This window comes from Monodelphis domestica, chromosome 3 (assembly GCF_027887165.1).
Source record: "Monodelphis domestica isolate mMonDom1 chromosome 3, mMonDom1.pri, whole genome shotgun sequence".
In the NCBI taxonomy this organism is placed as follows: Eukaryota; Metazoa; Chordata; class Mammalia; order Didelphimorphia; family Didelphidae; genus Monodelphis; species Monodelphis domestica.
In genome coordinates this window covers 435,331,369-435,354,346 of record NC_077229.1, presented here as the reverse complement: position 1 = coordinate 435,354,346, position 22,978 = coordinate 435,331,369, and the positions used below count along the sequence as shown (strand labels likewise).

General features: G+C 38.9%; 1 protein-coding gene across 9 annotated transcripts in view; it reads left to right on the top strand.

Moving 5' to 3' along the window:
- ALPK2 (alpha kinase 2) overlaps positions 1-22,978 on the top strand; it is a 189,052-nt gene that overhangs the window by 89,822 nt on the left and 76,252 nt on the right. For all 9 annotated transcript variants that reach the window (XM_056824488.1, XM_056824487.1, XM_056824484.1 and 6 more), the window contains one exon: positions 17,862-21,180. In XM_056824488.1, coding sequence (XP_056680466.1) covers positions 17,862-21,180 — 3,319 coding nt within the window. The remainder of the gene's footprint in view (positions 1-17,861; positions 21,181-22,978) is intronic.

The following is a 22,978-nucleotide window of genomic DNA, read 5'->3' as shown; positions in this document are numbered from 1 at the left end:
TCCAGTGAAGTCTACGGACCCCTTCTACGAATGAGGCTTTTAAATGCATAGCATAAAATACGTAGGTTTACAAAGGAAACCAACGACATTGAAATACAGCCTTCAAGATATAAAAATCACACTTTCACGAACCTGGGGCTCCCAAGCCTGGTTCTAGAGGAGAATATTGACTCTGAGGGAGGCTCTGTGACCTACTTGCCCAAGGCCACATAAGCGGCCACGGCCCAAAGGAAACCTGTGCTCTCCTGGTGTCTGCTCTGATGTTCTCTCTACTATACCACACTCATTGGCAAAACTTCCCGCTGAATTCACACGAATCTTTGAAGGCTCCTTTATCACTCCTTTAGACTAGCAAAGTCAGCTTTGTAGCATCAGAGCAGGCAAGGACTCTAACCCTATGCTGATTGTCCCCCAGGAGATCAGCTGCACCCATATTAAAAACTCAGTGACTTTCCCAGGAACAAGCACCGGGTTCTAAACATAGCCTGCTGGAGTTTTCTCATTTCACAGGAGTCACTGGAATGAAGGAGAGCAAGTCAAATCTCAAGTATGTGGTGGGTCCGATTACGAAGGGTGGGAGACTCCCAAGGGCATCAGAAGACTTTGGGGGCAAATTCTAGTGACTTGCCTGTCGTGACTCTAGACTTTCTACCTTTGTTGTGGGTTGTTTTCCAATTCAAAGTCTTCACTGAAGGTGGTTTTTCTCCCCTTCCCCCCCTCCCACTGCTGTACAACTCCTAAAAATAAATGCAGGTCCCTAAAATATTCTGCATTTTTCTTTTAAGCTTCCACTGGCCCAGGGACAGGTCTGTTCTGGCTATTTTCAGTTTCACACCACCAGGTGGTATGGATTTGATCTATCGAATGACGCTATGCCTGTTTAGTGAGAGCTCAGCAGATATTTGGGAAAGGTTAGATGTGGGCAAGGATGCAGCAGCTCAAGGTGGTTTAGGATGGGGAAAACCCCCATTTAAAGGGTCTGGGAGCCAGAGTAGGAAATTAATGATGTGCAGACAATTGTTGATGGACACACTGCTATTCATGCCTAGTCCAAACCTGAAGGAAAGTAGGGATGAGGGAAACAAGACAGATAGACGAGTTAGGAAATTATTTGTCAATAAGACTCCTTTCTAGCATCGTCAGTATAAAGCAGAGCCTGAGGGGGAGAGAAGACTATCTGGATTCTTCTAGGTCTTGTGTCCATGTATTTGTGGCTTTAAAACCCTTTGCCCCTCTTCCTTTGCCTTATATCTTCTCATGTTTCCTCCTTCTGCTTTCTTTGGCTCTAGTCAAGTTGGCCTAACTCTTAGCGGCTTTGATCCTTTTTTCCTTGGGACATCTTTCATCACCTCCATACTTCAGTGCCCATTTGATGGGCCTCTGCCTTTACCCCTTGTGACACCGTCCTCAGAAAATCATTTCTCCCTCAATTCCCCTTGAGATCTTTAATTGAGAATAGAGAATATTCTTCACCAGCATCTAGCTCCCTACCTATATCTGTGATGTTATAGGTCTGGTTAAAAGCAGCTCTATTAGGTTGTTTTCCTTCTATAACTTTCTCTCTCTCCCCTCCCACCCCCCTCTGTCTCTCTCTCTCTCTCTCTCTCTCTGTGTGTCTCTCTGTCTCTCTCTCTCTGTATTTAATCACATTGAAATGGAAGAAAAGGAAAGGAAAATATTTTTAATCAAATATAAGAGTATCTTGGTTTGAAAACTCTGGGAGAAATCAGTCTCAACATTTGTGATATCCTCATTTTCTCTTCAAGAAAACTCTTATTGGGAGCAGCTGAATGTCTCAGTGAATTGAAAGCCAGGCCTAGAGACAGGAGGTCCTAGGTTCCAATCTGGCCTCAGACACATCCCAGCTGTGTGACCCTGGGCAAGTCACTTAACCCCCATTGCCTAGTCTTTACCCCTCTCCTGCCTTAGAACCAGTACACAGTATTGACTCTAAGACAGAAAGTAAGGGTTTAAAAAAAAAAGGATGTGCCCATTTATCATCTTTTCTCCTGTAAAATCTATGAGATGGGAATTAAATATTTTATGATGTACTTAGCACCCTATGACTTTTAAATATGCTATCCCAATGCAAAAATTATATCCTGTAGAGCAGGGATCACACGGATTTGCATTGTCCTTAAAGCAGTTGCTGCTGCATCTTGTCCTGAAATGTGCCTCTTAGAGATTGGTGATAAGGGTGGAGTATGAAGCAGAAGATGCTGTATGAAGTAGGGAGGGGTCAGTCCAGTATTCTGCCTACCACAGTACCTGGCATATAAGAAGCCCTTACCTAATAGATATCATCTATCCATATAATCTAGCCATCTATCATCACTGTGTATGGATACATGAATATATTTGTGTGTATATATATATATATATAAACTTTATTTCATTTATTTTTAGGGTTTTTTATTTTATTTAGTCAATTTAGAACATTATTCCTTGATTACAAGAATCATATTCTTTCCCTCTCTCCCTATCCCCACCACTCCCGTAGCCAACCTGATTTCCACTGGGTATTACATGTGTCCTTGATCAGAACCTATTTCCATGTTGTTGGTGTTTGCATTAGGATGTTCATTTAGAGTCTACATCCCCAGCCATATCCCTTTGATCCATGTATTCAAGCAGTTGTTTTTCTTTGGTGTTTTTACTCCCACAGTGTTTCCTTTGAATGTGGATAGTGTTCTTTCTCGTAGATCCCTCTGGGTTGTTCAGGATCACTGCATTGCCACTAGTGGAGAAGTCTATTACATTCGATTGTCCCACAATGTATCTGTCTCTGTGTACAATGTTCTCCTGGTTCTGCTCCTCTCACTCTGCATCAATTCCTGGAGGTCGTTCCAGTCCCCATGGAATTCCTCCACTTTATTATTCCTTTGAGCACAATAGTGTTCCATCACCAACATATTCACAGTTTGTTCAGCCATTCCCCAATTGAAGGGCATCCCCTCATTTTCCAATTTTTGGCCACCACGAAGAGTGCAGCTATGACTATTCTTGTACAAGTATTTTTCCTTATTATCTCTTTGGGGTACAAGCCCAGCAGTGCTATGGCTGGATCAAAGGGCAGACAGTCTTTTAGCACCCTTTGGTCATAGTTCCAAATTGCCCTCCAGAATGGTTGAATCAATTCACAACTCCACCAGCAATGTATTAATGTCCCAACTTTGCCACATCCCTTCCAGCATTCATTATTTTCCTTTGCTGTCATGTTAGCCAGTCTGCTAGGTGTGAGGTGATACCTCACAGGTGTTTTGATTTGCATCTCTGATTATAAGAGATTTAGAACACTTTTTATGTGCTTATTAATAGTTTTGATTTCTTTAACTGAAAATTGCCTATTCATGTTCCTTGCCCATTTATCAATTGGAGAATGGCTTGATTTTTTTATAGAATTGATTTAGCTCTTTTAAAATTTGAGTAATTAGACCTTTATCAGAGGTTTTTGTTATGAAGATTGTTTCCCAATTTATTGATTCCCTTCTAATTTTGGTTGCATTGATTTTGTTTGTACAAAAACTTTTAAAATGTATGTAATCAAAATTGTTTATTTTACATTTTGTTACTTTTTTCTAACTCTTGCTTGGTTTTAAAATCTTTCCTTTCCCAAAGATCTGACATGTATGCGATTCTGTGTTCAACTAATTTACTTATAGTTTCCTTCTTTTTATTCAAGTCATTCACCCATTCTGAGTTTATCTTGGTGTAGGGTGTGAGGTGTTGATCCAAATCTAATCTCTCCCACATTGTCTTTCAATTTTCCCAGCAGTTTTTATCAAACAGTGGGTTTTGGTCCCAAAAGCTGGGATCTTTGGGCTTATCATAGACTGTCTTGCTGAGGTCACTTACCCCTCATCTATTACACTGATCCTCCTTTCTGTCTCTTAGCCAGGACCATATTGTTTTGATGACCACTGCTTTAAAGTATAGTTTGAGATCTGGGACTGCAAGGCCACCTTCTTTCACATTTTTTTTCATTATTTCCCTGGATATCCTTGATCTTTTGTTCTTCCAAATGAACTTTGTTATGTTTTTTTTTTTCTAATTCAGTTAAAAAGTTTTTTGGTTCTTCAATGGGTATGGCACTAAATAAGTTTGTCTCGGCATATAGATTCTTAAGTATTTTATATTGTCTAGGGTGATTTTAAATGGAATTTCTCTTTCTAATTCTTGCTGCTGAGATGTGTTAGAAATATGTAGAAATGCTGATGATTTATGTGGGTTTATTCTGTATCTTGCAACTTTACTAAAGTTGTTGATTATTTTGACTAGCTTTTTAGTTGATTCTCTAGGATTCTTTAAGTAGACCATCATATCATCTGCAAAGAGTGATAGCTTGGTCTCCTCATTGCCTATTTTGAAGCCTTCAATTTCTTTTTCTTCTCTAATTACTACTGCTAGTGTTTCTAGTACAATGTTAAATAATAGAGGTGATAATGGGCATCCTTGTTTCACTTCTGATCTTATTGGGAAGACTTCTAATTTATTCCCATTGCAGAGGATGTTTGCTGATGGTTTTAGATATACAGTTTATTATTTTTAGGAAAGGCCCTTCTATTCCTATGCTTTCTAGATTTTTCAATAGGAATGAGTGTTGTATTTTGTCAAAGGATTTTTATGCATGTATTGAGATAATCATGTGATTTTTATCAGTTTGCTTGTTATATGGTCAATTATGTGGATAGTTTTCCTAATATTGAACCATCCTTGCATTCCTGGTATAAATCCTACCTGGTCATGATGAATAACCCTCATGATCACTTGTTGGAGTCTTTTTATCCTATTTAACATTTTTGCATCTATATTCATTAATGATATTGGTCTGTATTTTTCTTTCTCTGTTTTTAAATTGCCTGGCTTTGGAATCAGTACCATATTTGTGTAGTAAAAGGAATTTGGTAGAACTTCTCTGCTTATTCTGTCAAATAGTTTGTATAATATTGGGATTAGTTCTTTGAATGTTTGATAAAATTCATTTGTGAATCTATCTGGACCTAGGGATTTTTTCTTAGGGAGTTCTTTTATGGCTTGTTCAATTTCTTTTCCTTATATGGAACTGTTTAGGTACTCTGTTTCTTCCTCTGTTAGTCTAGGCAATTTATATTTTTGTAAATATTCATCCATATCACCTAGATTGCCATATTTATTGCCATATAATTAGGCATAATAATTTGTAATGATTGCCTTAATTTCCTCTTCATTAGAGGTGGGGTCTCCCTTTTCATCTTGGATACTGTCAATTTGATTTTCTTCTTTCCTTTTTTAAGTTAGATTGACCAGTACTTTGTCCATTTTATTTGTTTTTTCAAAGTACCAACTTCTATTCTTATTTATTAAATCAATAGTTCTTTGACTTTCAATTTTATTAATTTCTCCTTTGATTTTTAGGATCTCCAATTTAGTCTTCATCTGAGGATTTTAAATTTGTTCACTTTCTAACTTTTTAATTTGCGTCCCCAATTCATTGACCTCTGCCCTCCCTAATTTGTTAATATATGAACTCAAGGATATAAATTTCCCCCTCAGTATTGCTTTGGCTGCATCCCATAGATTTAGAAAGGATGTCTCATCATTATAATTTTCTTCAATGAAATAATTGTTTCTATAATTTGTTCTTTAACTGATTTTGGAGAATCATATTGTTTAATTTCCAATTAATTTTTATTTGCCCCTTCATGTACCCTTACTAATGATTATTTTCATTGCAATGTGATCTGAGAAGTTTGCATTTATTATTTATGCTCTTTTGTACTTGTTTGCAATGTTTTTATGTCCTATTACATGGTCAATTTTTGTGAATGTACCATGTGCTGCTGAAAAGAAGGTGTATTCCTTTTTGTCCCTATTTATTTTTCTCCACATATCTACTAACTCTAATTTTTCTAAGATTTCGTTCACTCCTTTTACCTCTTATTTATTTTTTGGTTTGATTTATCTAGTTTGGAAAGAGGAAGGTTCAGGTCTCCCACTAATATAGTTTTTATATCTATTGCATCCTTGAGGTCCACTAGTTTCTCCTTTAGAAATTTGGATGCCATGCCATTTGGTGCATACATGTTGAGTACTGAAATTTCCTCATTGTCTATACTGCCTTTTATCTGGATGTAATTACCTTCCCTATCTCTTTTGACTAGATCTATTTTTACTTTGGCTTTGTCAGATATCATGATTGTGACTCCTGCCTTCTTTTTATCAGTTGATGCCCAATAGATTTGGTTCCATCCTTTTACTTTTGCCCTATGCATGCCTTACCTTCCTCATGTGTGTTTCTTGTAGACAACATATAGTAGGGTTTTGGTTTCTAATCCACTCTGCTATTTGCTTGTGTTTTATGGGTGAGTTCATTCCATTCACACTCAGTTATGATTACTATCTGTGTATTTCCCAGCATTTTGATTTCCAATCCTAGTCCTGCCCTTTCTTTTTTCACTATTTCCTTCTACATTGGTATTTTGTTCTTAATTGTTTCCCTTAAGTCCCATCCTGTTTTACTTCCTTTTCTACCCCCTCCCTTCTTATTCCCCTCTTATTTTCTTTACAGTCTTCTTAAACTACCCCCGCCCTCTCCCTCCCTTGTATTGCTTCCCTCCCCACCAGTCTGTTTGCTACCCTTCTACTTCCCTATAGGGTGCAAAGCAATTCTCTGCCCCAATGTATTTGATTGTTCTTCCCTCTTTGAGTCAATTTCAATGCACAAAAGAATTGAGTATTTCCTATCTCCAACCTCTTTACCCTTCCAGTGTATTGATGTCCCCTCCCACCATTTGCTTCTTTGTCACATATAAACTTACCCCATTTTGTTTCTTTTCCCATTTCTCTTAGTGTTAACCTCTTTTTTAAACCTCTACTTGTATATATATGCATATATATACACAAATATATATTTATGCATACATATATCTACATACATATTTATCTTGGCATTTCATCCTATACAGTTTGTCACTGTTCCCTCTAAGTATAATTCTTCTAGCTACCCAGGTGATAATAACAATTTGTAACAGTTACCAATATCCTCTTTTCTTATAGGGATACATATCATTTTAACTTATTGAGTCCCTTAAAAAAAAGTTGTTTTTTTTTGTCCCCCCCCCCCCTTTCTCAACTATCTTTTGATGATTCTCTTGGGTTCTGTGTCTGGGCATCCAATTTTCTGTTCAGATGTGGTCTTTTCTTTACAAATGCTTGGAATTCTTTTATTTTATTAAATGACCATTCTTTCCCCTGTAAGAATATAGTCATTTTGCTGGTTGTAGACCTAGTTCCCTTGCTTTCCAGAATATCATATCCCATGTCTTTCAGTCTTTCATTGTAGATGCAACCAGATCCTGTGTTATCCTCACTGTAGTTCAAAGGTATCTGAATGACTTCTTCTTAGCAGCTTTTAATAATTTTTTCCCTTGGTCTGATAGTTCTTGAATTTGGGTATAACATTCCCGAATGTTGTCAGTTGGGGATTAAGTACAGGAGGTGATCAGTGGATTCTTTCAATCTCCACTTTCCCCTCTTGTTCTAGAATGTTGGGGCAGTTTTCTTGGATAATTTCCTGAAGGATGATGTCCAGGCCTTTTCTTTTGTCATGGTCTTCTAGTAGACCAATGATTCTTAAGCTGTTTCTCCTGGAATGATTTTATAAATCTTCTGTTTTGTAAATGAGGTTTTTCATATTTTCCTCAATTTTTCATTCTTTTGATTTTGTTGTATAGTTTCCTGCTGCCTTGTGAGGTTGCTTGCTTCTAATTGTTGTATTCTGGTTTTTAAAGACTGAATTTCATCCCTGGCTTTTTGGTCATCCTTTTCCTTCAGGTCTGATTTTCTTTGGAGTTCATCTTTTATCTCCTTTGCCTCATTTTCAAGCTCATTAATTTTGACTTTCAAGAAAGTATTTTCTGTTTCTAGATGACTTATCTTGCTTTTTAAATTCTTTTCCCAGTTGTCTTCAGACTCTCTTAATTGGGTTTTGAATTGCATTTTGAGTTCTTCCAAAGCCTGTGTCTAATTTGCTGGAGTTTTTGTGTTTTTGCTTGGTATTTCTTCATCCTTCTTTGTTACATTTGTCTTTGTTCATTGCCTAGATAGAAGCTGTCAATTGTCATTTCTTTTTTTTTTTCCTGTTGTTTGCTCATATTTGCCCCTTCTTTTCTCCTTGTAGTTGCCTGCACTCTTGCTCCTCTTGTTGTGTGTAGGATCTGTGGATTTGGGGTTTTCTGTCAACTTTCACCCTTAGAGCTTAGTAAGGTTTTCTGAGCAGTCTGTGGGGGAGGGGTATTAGAGCTTGAGCTTTCCTGACCTCTGAAGACTTGATAAGATTAAGCCCAGCAGAGTTGAACTTGCAGTAATGGATGTGCCCTGAGGCCAAAACCTCAGGAAGGGGAGGGGGGCAATATGGAATGTCTCCACTTTGAAGAGGCTACCTGTTCTGAGCTTCTTCTCCAGCTTCCTCCCCATCACCTGTGTTTGAAGCCCTGAGCCTGGCACAGCTTTGCCTGCAAGCTACTCCCTCCAGAGTAGTGTCCTTGCTCACCCAGAGATTCCAGCCACTGCTGGAGGCTCAGTACTGTAGATGGAGGAGGGATCCTGGGACCTTCTTTCTTCTTCCCCTTAAACCTGAATGTTCTTGAATTCACCCTTTTGGGGTGTACCTTTTAAGTTGAGTCCAGCAGGAGGGTTCCTTGGCTCTGTCCTGTTGTTAGGTTTGGTTTTCACTCCCCTAGGAGCATTTGGTTTTTAATAGGTAAGGAAAGGTTTTCAGAGGTCTGAATTTTTGCTGCCTCTATGCTGCCAGAGAATTGGCCTGATATAATAGGTATAGGATTAGCCTTAAAGCCCCCAAAACCAGGTTCTGGTCTATAGCCTATGGTTCTTGCCTATTTGTTTTCTTGTTTTTCTTCTTTTTTTTAAACCCTTACCTTCTATCTTGTAATCAATACTGAGTATTGGTTTCAAGGCAGAAGAGCAATAAGGGCTAGGCAATGGGGGTCAAGTGACTTGCCCAGGGTCACACAGCTGGGAAGTGTCTGAGGTCAGATTTGAACCTAGGACCTCCCATCTCTAGGTCTGGCTCTCAATCCACTGAGAGACCCAGCTGTCTCCCCCTATTCTTTTTACTCATCATGTGACTCTGGACTAGTCACTTCATCACAGTGCACCAGCCTATACTCTAAAATTATATATGAATTGCCCTTAGTGGAGAAATTTCCCTGCAGAATGACCCTTATACTAATGAAAACACAGTCTCCAACTCCCCACCTCCAAAATGCAAAATGCCTTTTTTCTCCCAGTAAACTAGAAGCTTTTTGAGGTCATGCTACTCAAGTCAATACCTTGTTTCTCAATAGTTTCTTTCACATAGTCAGCACTTATTAAATGTTTATTTACAATGACAATGATTGATGATGACATGAAAGCAGCAAAGACTCCCCTAGCTTCGTGGGCTAGCTATGTGGGAGATGGAACTGTAGAAATATCTTTAGAAAACTTTTTGAGTTGTTCAGGGTTTATACAAGTATCAACAAAGACAGTTTTCTAGCAGTCGTACCCAAGGATCTCCGAGGCACATAGACAAGTGAATAAATTAAATTCACTGGGAAGGAAAAGGACTCATCAGTAACTGCCAGTAGAACTCACTGTCATATCTGGTAGCAGAGGGATTAATTGGATTTTTATTTTAGCTTTGCTATTTACTATTTACTTTTTTGACTTTTAGGAAGTCACTTAACTTCTCATAGACTCAGTTTCTTGATCTGTAAAATGAAGAATTTTAAACAAGTTGACCTTGGGTTCCTCTCACTTCTAAATTTCTGAGTTTTAAGCCTCTTAGGAGTTCTGAGGCTCATTTTTATCACCTAGAAAGTGGGTATAATAATACTTGGAATACAAAAAAGTGAGTTAGTAGAGTTTTGAACAAGTTGACCTCAGGTCCCTTCCACCTCAACATTTCTGAGTTTTAAGCCTCTTAGGAGTTCTGAGGCTCATTTTTATCACCTAGAAAGTGGGTATAATAATACTTGGAATACAAAAAAGTGAGTTAGTAGAGTTTTGAACAAGTTGACCTCAGGTCCCTTCCACCTCAACATTTCTGAGTTTTAAGCCTCTTAGGAGTTCTGAGGCTCATTTTTATCACCTAGAAAGTGGGTATAATAATACTTGGAATACAAAAAAGTGAGTTAGTAGAGAATTAAGTGAGGTGATATAAAAATGTCAAAATGTCTTTGTAAAGCATAAAATACTATTTGAATGAGGAGAGGTTAAATGTTCAATGTTAGTATTTATACATCAAAAATCTGTAAAAGGTATAAATTGGGGCTTGATTTATTATTTTGCCTAGATTTAAGAAAGTGATGGAGAAAATAATAATGCCGATTAAACTTAAAAGTGTCACATGGTACACTTCTTTTCCCCCGGAGAACCAGTTAAATATTTACCATCATATTTCTGCCTGAGAATCTGGAAAGCAGCAATACCCTGGCATAGGAAAGACAAAATACAATCTTGTGTGTGATTTATCTAGTGGGACAATGCATTTTCCACTGGCATTTTGAAGAAAATGTCATGTTCCCATGTTCCAGTGAGAACAAGAACCAGAGCACTGGTGGGGAACTTGACTAATCTTTACCTATCTAGAAAGAAATAGGTGTCTGACTTAAACTGGTAAGATTTTGAGGGATTTTATTTATTGATGGAAACTGACACCAGATGGGGCTAACAATGCTCTTTTCTGAGAATGGAGCTCTATGGCTCCCTCCATCTTTACCATCACAAGACGCCTAAAGAAAACCTCTCAAAAAACCTCTTCTACTTCCCCAATGAGAAGCTTGTTGAGCAAGGATTGAAAGGTTGAAAAGGATGAGTGTGAATTTGTAGTCTTATAAAATGCACTGTTTTAATATTGCTTTTAAAAGAAAGATGACTCTGGAATTGTGGCTGACATCCAATTCTTCTTTCTTCTCCCCTCTCCTATGAAGTGTTGCTTCCCAGGAACTATATAACTAGTTAGCCTTGACCCTTGGGCCAAGTAGCACAAAATTGCCTGGAAATCAAATTTCACAAATGATGTGAAAGTCGAAGAAGTAATTAATGCAATTTCAGTTGGATCTAATGATTTCTAGTTACTGAAAGAGTACATGTGGTAAATTTTCACACCTCTAAATCTCAGTGGCCTGGGACAAAGCCCTGGTGGCTTCCCTTAGGTTACAGTCCTGATCTCTGTTCCTGCCACCCACCCACCCACCTGAAACACATACACACATTTTTCTAAAGCAAGATGTCTAATTCTGATACAGGAGTTGGTTTCTAGTTCTCATATTAAAATATGTGAACTTGGCAAGAAAATGAGCAGCCAAAACCAGGCCACTGAAATCGACTCTCCCTCAGCAGTTTTATTTTTACCTGAACAAAGAGTTTTCCCACAAGATAAGACAAAAAGGGAGCTTGCATGAGCCTAGTCACGGGTCCTCTGACCAAAATCGAGCAGTAGCAGACTCATTCTCTGTTGAGGTTGTTTCGTAATGACTGATTGAGCTATGTGGCCTTCAAAGAAATGGCTGATTCACAAAGAAAGTTTTGTTCTAGAGTTCTGATTCACGGTTGAGTTACTCTTCAGAATGAAAAACGAGACTGAAACACCCTGGGTGCAGACCTAATGTCCCTAAAATATGCAATTTCAGTCTTACTTCTGGTGCTTATTAGCAGGGTGGCCAAAGGCAAGATATTTAATCAGAAGAACGCACTGGGGCAGCTAGGTAGTTCAGGAGTCAGAAGGCCAGCCCTGGGGATGGGAGGTCCAGGGGTTCAAATCTGGCTTAGATACTTCCCAACTGTATGATGCTGGGTAAATCACTGAAGTCCATCTGTCTAGCCCTTACCTTTTTGTTTTACAGTTGTTACTAAGATAGAAAGTAAGGGTTTTTTTTTTTAAAGAATGCACATTTTCTTTTTTTTTTTGAAAATGTTATTTAATTAGTCAATTTAGAATATTTTCTCTTGGTTACAAGTCATGTTCTTTCCCTCCTTTCCCGTAGCTGATACACAATTCCATTGGGTTTTACATGTGTCCTTGATCAAAACCTATTTCCATATTGTTGATTTTTGCACTAGGGTGATCATTTAGAGTCTGCATTCCAAACCACATCCCCATCAACCCATGTAGTCAAGCAGTTGTTTTTCTTCTGTGTTTCTACTCCCACAGTTCTTTCTCTGGATGTGGATGGTGTTCTTTCTCATAAGTCCCTCAGTATTGTCCTGGATCACTGCATTGCTGCTAGGAGAGAAGTCCATTACGTTTGATTGTGCCATTATGTATCAGTCTCTGTGTACAATGTTTTCCTGGTTCTGCTCCTCTCACTCTGCATCACTTCCTGGAGGTTGTTCCAATCTCCATGGAATTCCTCCAGTTTATTATTCCTTTTAGCACAATAGTATTCCATCACCCACAGATGCCATTCCCCAATTGAAGGGCATCCCTTCATTTTCCAATTTTTTGCCACCACAAAGACCATGGCTATAAATATTCTTGTACAAGCCTTTTTCCTTATTATCTCTTTGGGGTACAAACCCAGCAGTGCTATAGCTGGATCAAAGGGCAGACAGACTTTTAGCGCCCCTTGGGCATAAAGAACTCACATTTTAATAGCATTTTAAGGATTACAGAGTACTTTCCCTATAAAAATCTTAATTGGAAAATCTTCTGCCATAAGCAGGACCCTGGTCATTCTAGAAAGGTAGGTAGTGGAAATCTTATAACCCCTATTTTTCAGATGAGAAAATTGAAGCTGAGAGAAGTTGCTCAAATTATGCAGTTGATCACTTCTTGACTTTTTGGCTAAAATCAAGCATAGTATCAAATTATATAGTTGATTTATATCAGATTTATGATCTGGACCTAGCTGTCCTCATGTTTGTTTTAGTATACCATAGTCAAAAGTGATAGAGTCAGGAACTGACTTTACATTTTATTTTACCACTTGCTACTTGTGTGACCTTTAGGAAATCATTTAGCTACTCTCAGTCTCAATTTTTTCATCTGTGAAATTGAGAGGTTTGAATGAGATGAACTCTCATCCCTTTCACCTCTAAATCTCTGTATTCTAAGCCTCTCAAGAATTCTGAGTCTCATTTTTATCATCTTTTAAGTGGGCATAATACTACTCAAAATATGCATAGCTGAATTATTAGTGGATTACATAGGTAATTTGAAATGTAGGTGAAAATAACTTTGTAAAGCATGAAGTGCTATTTAAATGCAATTTTGGAAAAGCAATATGTATTCCTTTTTTTTTAAAATCTTACCTTCTCTCTTAGAATCACTACTATGTATTGGTTCCAAGGCAGAAGAGTGGTGAGGGCTAGCAATAGGGGTTAAGTGACTTGCCCAGGGTCACACAGTTAGGAAGTATCTGAGGCCAGATTTGAACCTAGGACCTCTGGTCTCTAGGCCTTGTAAAGAAAATTTAGGATTGTGACCTAATCTAAATTTGATTTTTGATCACCAGGGGATATCCCAAATAAAATACCTAAGTCAGTTTGGAAATATAGGGTGGTTTAATCAATATATAGGGAAGAAATCAAGGAGAAGAGAGAGGGAAAGGTATAGGATTTCTCCTGCCCGGCCTGTGCTAGGCGAGTTCAAAGTCCTCCACCATAAGGTCCTTGAAGATTAGAGGCTTTCTCCAAGAGGATAGTGTTTGGAAGGTAAAGGAGAGAAAAATAAGCCTAAACTCTGAGAGATCTCAGAGAAGAGCCTTACCTGAACTAGGTTACTAGGCTTCCTCCAATATGGCATCAAGGAAGACTCACCACTAAACCTGGACAACAGCAGCTGCCATGCCAAGATGATGACATGCTTAGCAAGCTGCTGCCAGCCACCTTTCCACCATCAAAGGGGCGGGAGAGAGGAAGTGATGCGAAATGTATAGATGGTTTTACATCACTTTCCTGCACATGTACCAATGATATCTTAGGCTAGACTTAGGACATTCCAGGGGGCTGTCAGTTGTTTCTGATTTGTCATTTGCTAGCACATGTCTATCATAGGCCATCCTCCTAAATACTTAATCCTTAAGTATGGGTGTAGACATTCCTGATATTGTTAGACTACATAGGGTGGAGTAATCTATTTTTTTTATTTTTTATTTATTTATTTTTTATTTTATAGTATTTTATTTGATCATTTCCATGCATTATTCATTAAAGACAAGGATCATTTTCTTTTCCTCCCTCCCACCCCCCATAGCCGATGCGTGATTCCACTGGGTATCATATGTGTTCTTGATTCGAACCCATTGCCATGTTGTTAGTATTTGCATTAGAGTGTTCATTTAGAGTCTCTCCTCTGTCATGTCCCCTCAGCCACTGTAGTCAGGCAGTTGCTTTTCCTCAGTGTTTCTACTCCCACAGTTTGTCCTCTGCTTATGGATAGTGTTTTTTCTCCTTGATCCCTGCAGATTGTTCAGGGACATTACACTGCCACTAATGGAGAAGTCCATTATGTTCGATTATACCACAGTGTATCAGTCTCTGTGTACAATGTTCTCCTGGTTCTGCTCCTCTCACTCTGCATCACTTCCTGGAGGTTGTTCCAGGTTCCATGGAACTTCTCCACTTTATTATTCCTTTTTGCACAATAATATTCCATCACCAACATATACCACAATTTGTTCAGCCATTCCCCAATTGATGGGCATCCCCTCATTTTCCAATTTTTTGCCACAAAGAGCGCAGCTATGAATATTCTTGTACAAGTCTTTTTGTCCATTATCTCTTTGGGGTACACACCCAGTAGTTCTATGGCTAGATCAAAGGGTAAGGGTGGAGTAATCTAAAGCTCACAATTTCTTGATTTTTGTTAGACTAAGTAGGGTAGAGTAATCTAAAGTTCACAGCCTGACTATCCCCTAAGTCAGCTAGCTGTCCCTCTCCTTTTTTTTTTTGTTAAAATAAAGGTCTTTAATCAAGAAAGATAAATTAATTTGGAAGACTCACTGAACCTCAGTCCTAGAACTTCCCAATATGTTGTAAGTTGGTTCACCTTTAAGAAAACCTGAGGGATCAAGTGTAGAAAAACAATTAAATGGAGCAGGATGATTTGCATTGTGAAGGATTCCTTATTGGGGTGCTTTAGCAAAAGAGGTTTAGAGGAGCCTGCACCAGCTTGGACCTATAGGGGATAGATAAATTTCCAGCAACTCTGAGATCAGCTACTAAGTTGTAGAGAGCTATGACCTGGTGTGGGTAGAAGGCATCCACACACCAATGAAACAACAAACCTTTGAAGTTATTAATAAATGTTGATGAGAAGGAGGATGAAAGTAACAATGATTGAACTCAAAGGAATGATTAATACGAATGGTGAGAATTTCAGTTTTGTAGGCAGGACAATGGGGAATTTGTTTTTGCTTTTATTTTTTTTGGTAAATTAGGCCTTAAAGCATTGTTTGTAGTACATGAAATAGGTTGTTTCTAACCCTTCTACCAAGAGTTGGTTTTGTTCAGAGGTATTCCAGTGTATTTTGCATGAATTTGGCTTGTTAAATGGCTGATATGAGTAGTTTTATAGAGTACAATTTAGGGAAAGAGGTAGACTATCACATATATTGAGACTGATTTCCCCCAGAGTTTTAAAACTAAGATACTCCTATATTTGATTAAAAAATATTTTCCTTTCCCTTTTTTTCCATTTCAATGTAATGAAACACACACACACACACACACACACACACACACACACACACACACACACACACACACACACACACACACACAGGAGAGTTGTAGAAGGAAAACTACCTAATAGAGCTGCTTTTAACCAGACCTGTGACCTCACAGATTTAAATAGGGAGATGCTGATGAAGAATATTGTCTACAACACAGATTAGCACTTTCCCCAGCAAGTGGAGTCAATCAATCAATTAGTTAATAGAAAAACATAGGTAAAGCACCTAGGATGTGCCTGGAATCTAAAAGAGGCAAAAGACAGTCCCTGCCCTTGAGGAGCTTACAGTCTTAGGAAGGAGACAATACACAAACAAATATATACAAAGCAAGCTACATACAGGGAAAACAGGAAATAATTTATAATGGAAAAGCACTAGAGTTAAAAGGGATTAGGGAATACTTCCTGTAGGAGGTGGAATCTTAGTTGGGATTTAAAAGAGCCAGAGATGGACAGCAGTTGGAAAGGAGGAGGGAGAGAATACCAGGCATGAGGGATAGTCAGAGAAAATGGAGCTTGAGAGATGGAATCTCTTTTATCAGAAGAGCCAGGCCACCAGTATCAATGAATCAAAAGAGTGATGTATAAGAAGAATGGAAAGGTAGGAGTTAGGTTATTATGGACTCTGAATGCCAGAGTATTTTGTATCTGCTTCTGGAGACCATAGGATCAAGTTTATTAAGCAGTAGGGTGATATGATCAAACCCTGAACTTTAGGAAGGTCACATTAGTTCCTGAATGGAAGAAGGATCATAGTGAGGAGAGACTTGAGGCAGGCAGACCCATCAGTAGACTGTTGCAATAATCCAGGTGTGTGAGGTGATCAGGGCCTGCACAAGAGTGGTAGCAAAGTCAGAGAAGAGAAGATGTTGTATTTGAGAAAGATGAAATTGATAGCCATGGGAAAAAACTGGATATGTGGGGCAAGAGATGGTGAGTAATCCAAGATTGTGAGCCTCAGGAAATAGGATCCTCTACAGTGATGGGGGAATGTTGGAGTAGGGAACAATTTAGGGGGAAAGATAATAAATTCTGTTTTGGACTTGTTACATTTAAGATATCTACTGGACACCCAGTTTGAGATGTCTGAAAGGTAGTCAGAGATGTGAAAGTCAGTAAAGAGAATGGGGCCAAATAACTAGATTGGAGAGTCATCAGCATGGAGATAGTAATTAAATCCATGGGAGCTGATGAGATCATTAAGTGAAATCATATAGAGGGAGAAGAAAAGAGGCCCTAAGCCAGAACCCTAAGAGGTTACTGAGTGATGGAGAAATGGGGAGAATTATAATAAAAGATTTTGGATTTAGAGCTGGAAGAGACCTCAGAAACCATCTGGTTCAACCCTCCCACTCCATTTTATAGATGAAGAAATTGAGGCCAAGAGAGGTCAAATGATTTTCCCAAGGTCATACAGATAGTGACAGTGGCAAGATTCAAATCCATTTCCTATGACACTAAATCCAGTACTCTTTCCCTCTGTACTACTCTTCCATCTTACAAATTTGAGCCATATAGGTAGATTTTTTTTTAAATTAGAAAGTTGTAGGGATGTGATATACTTTCAGGGTGAGGTGAGGAAACAATTCCTGCAATGGACTTCTGGTTCTCCTTCCCCACATCATCATATTCTCTACCCACAGCCAAGGTCAAGAGGAATCTTCAAGAGAAAAAAGCAATGAGATGCCAGGAAAGGACAACATAGGATTGCCAAAGTTGTGGAAATCAGAGGAGAAGCTATGACCTTGTTTCCAGTTACAATATGAATTCCGTGTCATTTATTCTCATGTGTTGCTTGTTGAAATGTCTCTGTACATTATAGTCACACCATGTAGATGCTCACCAAAGCTCTACTTTAGAATCAGCTAGCAGTGTCATCTCCCTTTTGTCCTCACCCTTGGCTCTGACTTTTTGGTCTCCAATGTATTTTGAGGGACCCAGTGTAATTGACTTGATTTCTAGTACCCTGGAGGGATTTGGGAAGCCACTAACTAAGAAGATGTTTATTGAATTAAATGTGGATTTCAATTATTCATGTGGTCTCTGCTTGCCACTAATACAGGTAGTTAAAGGATTAAATATCACCTGGATAATTGCCTTATTATAGATCCTAATATTGATAATTCCATTCTTCTTATCTCCCTAGGTACAAAAAGAGGAAAGTAGTAAAAAGGGTACTACCAATACTACCAAAAGCCACCTGCAAGCCTTTTCAGAATCCATGATAGACTCTGAATCTCTGGGGAAAGTTTCTGCCTTAAGTGGGACCATTACAAGCTCCCTGAGCTCTCAGAAAAGTACCAGTGAAGGAGATGGATCCTTAGCCCATCACAGAGAGCTGGAAAGCTGCTCTCCAGGCCCACAACACCATGAGAAAGAAGACCAAGAAAGTAACCTCTGCCAACTTGCAAGTCCCAGGGAAGATGGGCCATATGAGCAAACCAGCTCTGAGGCCAGTCATGAAAATCTGTTAGACTGTGAACTTTTAGCCCATTACCAACATGTGAGTGATGCTGATCTTGGTGAGCAAGAGAGTCTCTATATAGCTTTGGCAGAAGCTTCCTATGCTGTTCTGACTGCAGAACAATCATTTAGTGTACCAAGGGATGGAGAAGAACCATTAGATATGGCACCCCATGAAACAGATGACACAAAAACAGGTTGCAGTCCCAAATATTTTCCATCTTCAATGCCATGTAATGACTATTTGTCTCAAGAAAATTGCCCCATGGGCTCACAGCTGGCAGACAGACAACACGAAACATCTGATTTATGTTTGATCAGTGACATGACAAAGGAACAATTTTCTCAAGCACAGGATGCTGAGACCCCTTGTCCAACATGTGAAAACAGAGAGGCTGGAGATGCAAACACAGCACCATATTCCCTGAGTATTTCCATGGGCAACAGCTTAGAAGGGGCCTATGAAAGGGATACAAATGAGAATAAAATAGGAGACAAGAACTCTGTAAAAGAACTGACTACAATTCTAGATGGAGACCAAGAAAAGCTTAGTCCTAGTAACCTAGTTAATGCCTGGGAAGCCCAGATTTCTACAGAGAAGGACTGCCTTTCTCAGCTCCAAGAAGAAGGGGTTGCGGCACTCCTTGGGATTGAGGATGAAGCAGGAACATCTCTTTGTAACATGATTGTGGAGCATCATGAAAAGTCATCAAATGAGATGCTAACGGAAAATATCAGGGGTTATCAGGGTCCCAGTGATGGGGAAGAAACATCTGCTCTTGGAACTGTTGTTAAAGGCCATCAGGCCAAATACCTTGCTCTTTCAATTGCTCAAAACAATCACTTGGACAGAGCCAAAGAACATTTGCCTGAGGCGCCAGCTGGAAGTACTGTTCAATTTCCTTCTGATGAACAGTCTGCCCTTGCTGGAAATGACTGGACAGTTAATGCTGCTGAGCAGCTGATCCTTGAAGATCCCCTTGGGACAGCAGCTCATCTACCTCATCCGCAGCTGCTACAAAGAGAGGATTTCTTGAGTAATTCTCTGGGTGCCATTGCTGATGGATTGACAATTGAAAGTGAGGCCCCTGAGAGTGCAGTGGATAGAAGCTGGGCAGAGAATTGTCAAGGGGAAGAGAGAGAGTCTGAACAAAACTTATGCAAGGAGATCCAACCACAGCAGGGTTCATTTTCTGGAGAAGACAGCCTCCAGGATAGCTTCTATGCCATCGCAGCTGCCTGGGGGCAAAGTAGCCCATTGCCATTAAAATATTCAACAGATAATTTTGAGGAGGAAAGAGGGAATTTGGGACTCCCCAGTGCCAGAGTAGCTGTGGCGAATGAGGAAGGAGAAAGGCAGACCTCTTGGAAGGTTCGTTCTTCTCTGCAAAATCTACTGGAGGAGGCTAAAGAGAATTCAGCTGATGGTAATCAGGGAGACTATGAGTTAGGGGAAGGGCAAAAAGCTCTAGCACTGGCAGACCTTGTTTCAGAGCCCTCTCCACCAATGCAGATAGTGGATTTAGAAAGCAAAGTCAGTTCTATGATTTGGGACAATGCCTGTGTCATTTCTGAGAAGCCTGAGGCAGAAAACTCAATACAAAAATTGGACACCTCTGAAACAGACAAATCAACTAGGAGCAACCAGTCTAATTCTACAATTGTTTGTGGTGGAAGAGAAATTCAAGAGAAAAAAGAAGTAGGAAATAATGTAGGCTTTTGTATCCCTTCTCTCCAATATTTGAAAGACTCCAACATTCTAGAATCATCCGTAGATCCTATAAATGAAAAAGAAACATGTGTTGAAATTTCACAATTTAAAGGGGGCTTGGATGTGGTCTCTGAAGTCTCTGAGAAGAAAAACATTGACGGTGTTAGTAAAATACAAGAGAAAGATCAGTCTAGAGAGGTTCACTCCTTGCTTACACAGTTTCTGACTCATCCAGAAATTATGGAATCTTCTGTAGATTCCACAAATGAAACAGGAGTTCTTGAGTGTGTTGGGACAGGAAAGTTAGTGACTTCTGAGTCCACACTAGGGGTGATCCCAGAGGGAAGGAATTTGAACAAGGAGAGATATAGTCAGAAGTTGAAAGTCAAAACTTCCCTTTCACAAGTTCCATGTCTTAAGGAAGTCGAGCACCTTGAAGAAGGAATTCCATGTGTAGGCCATGAGAGACAAAGCCAAGAGGGCATGGAGAGCGACTTAGGTGAGCCAGTCCACAAGGTCCAAGACAGTGCTACTGAATGGATTGCAGGCTCCTCCATTCTTTCCAATAGTCTTGTTGGACTAGCCACTGATACTTCCCATGAAAGAGAGACCAACAGTGGCATAAGCCAAACACAAGATATGTCTGTCAGTTCAGTTGAACTGAAACAGCATGAACAGATTTGTTCTGACTCAAAGGCATGTCAAAACACTGAGAGTGAATGTACCAAATATTTGTCACCTAACTTGCCTCCTACAAGTGTGCCTTTTGGATTTCCCTTGACTTCATTTCAAGAGGGAGAGGGCACACATTTTGCAATGGATGGTAAAATAGAAGAACTCACAACTGGAGAACCCAAGGCCACAGATTCACTGGGATCCCCCATAGAAACTTTGGCATTCCTTCCAGCAGAAAGTGTCTCTAAAACCAGTCCTGTATGTAAAGACCAACAGCCATCAAATCATTGTCAGAAAAGCTCTTTACAAGGAATTGTACAAAAGGCAAAAGAGGAAAGGAAACACCATCATATGATGCCTCCAAAATCTAAAGTGCCAGAGACTCTGGCTGAGGAAGGAAATAAGAAGCAAGAAATGTCTGGGACTGGACACTTAGCTGAGGGTGTGAAGAAGAAAATTCTGTCCAAAGTGGCTGCTCTAAAAATGCGCTTGGAAGAGAAAGAAAGGGCCAGAAAGAACTCTATTTTTAGTAAAAAGATTCCCAAACCTGAAACACTCACTCAAAATGAAGAGAAAAAAGATCCCAAAAGACAATCTTGTAAAAAAGAATGCAAAGGTAAGGCTGAGATAGTCTCCATTTCTGTATATTTGGGGTGTGTAATATTAGTGTCAAAAAGTTGTTTACTACTTCCAAAGTTTTTTTTTTTTACCAAAGCTAAATAAGTTCCTGAATTCTGGGTGGGGATTCCTTCTTCTTTATTTTAAAAAAATAGCCTTTTATTATGAACAATTCAGTTTCTTGAATACATGATTTGCTGTGGGGCTGAGAAGGAAGAAGCAGCTTATACATTTCTATTCAATTATGCTGTAAAAGAAAGAGTTTTTAATGAAGAAAACGAACTTATGTATTATCCACAACATTTGAATAGAATGAAATTGGGTGTAGTGTAGTTAGGTGGCTCAGTGAATTGCGAGCTGGGCTTGTAGACAGGAGATCCTGGGTTCAAATGTGAACTCAGATACATCCCAGCTGTGTGACCATGAGCAAGTCACTTAACCCCCATTGCCTAGCCCCTAACCACTCTTCAGCCTTGGAATCAATACACAGTATTGATATTAAAACAGAAATTAAGGGTTATAAAAATAAATAGAATAAAGTATTCGAGTCGGATTCAAAGAAATAAATACTTGGGTACTATTTGCTTTTCCCCCCAGTAATTCCTAACTCATAAATCATTGTTTAATCAAATCCTATTTTTCTCCCATTTCAGTATGACACTGTTCTCCCTAATCTCCCAAATACTATAAATTTTGTGGGTCATACTAGAATTCCCTGGCAGCTGTAGCTCTGGCTATGCCACTTTAAAAACCATTGTTATCACGACTCCCTTTTGCAATTAAAGCTGACATAGTTCTCTTTAAGTTTCAGTCCTCTTCTTTTAGAAATTCTTGTTTTCTCATCGGTAAAACTTGGAAGAGACCAACAAAGGCATCACTGGCAGATCAATAGTGCATCTCTATGAGAGTTACAATGGACAAGCTGTTATTGTCTGGTTCTGATCAGAAGGAGCCATTTTCCTCTCTTTACCTGAGCCCTCTGCTTTTGAAGTTCGAGTTTCTGTTATTCTTATTATCTATTGGATGGTTCCTTAGCAACCATCTCACACAGGTTTGATATAAAACTAGTTTTTCAAAAGAGTTTGTATAGTTCCCCAAACAAGCTTGCTATGCATAACTTTTTTTTTTTTGCTTACTATTTCTTTTTCTTTTTATTTTTTTTTGATCATTTCCAAGCTTTATTCGTTAAAGACATAGATCATTTTCTTTTCCTCCCCCCCACCCCCCATAGCCGACGCGTAAGTCCACTGGGCATTAGATGTTTTCTTGATTTGAACCCATTGCTTTGTTGATAGTATTTTATGCATAACTTTTTAAACAGAATCCTATGTTTTAAAACAAAGATAGAAAAGACAATAGTTTTTCCACATTGTAAAACTATTACTGCATTTGGAACTCCATGGAAGGGACTGTTTAGTCTGTCTAGGAGGAATTATTACTCTTAAAAATAACCTTTCTCTTCCATCTTAAAATAAATACTAAGTATTGGTTCCAGGGCAGAAGAGAAGTAATGGTTAGACAATTAAGGTTAAGTGACTTGCCCAGGGTCATACCACTAGAAATGGGAAAATCTTACTCTTCATCACTTTGTACTATTGAAGTACTTAATGATGACCTCAGGGCACCTTCATCAGGCAGCAAACAATTAGGCTGAGCTCTGCAAGAGCAAAATTGGGCAGTGATACAGATCTTTTGGAAACTCATATATATATATGTAGGCAAAGAAAGGTACATTTCTTTTTTATTAATTGAAAATTTTTATTTAATTAATTTAGAATAATTTTCCATGGTTACAG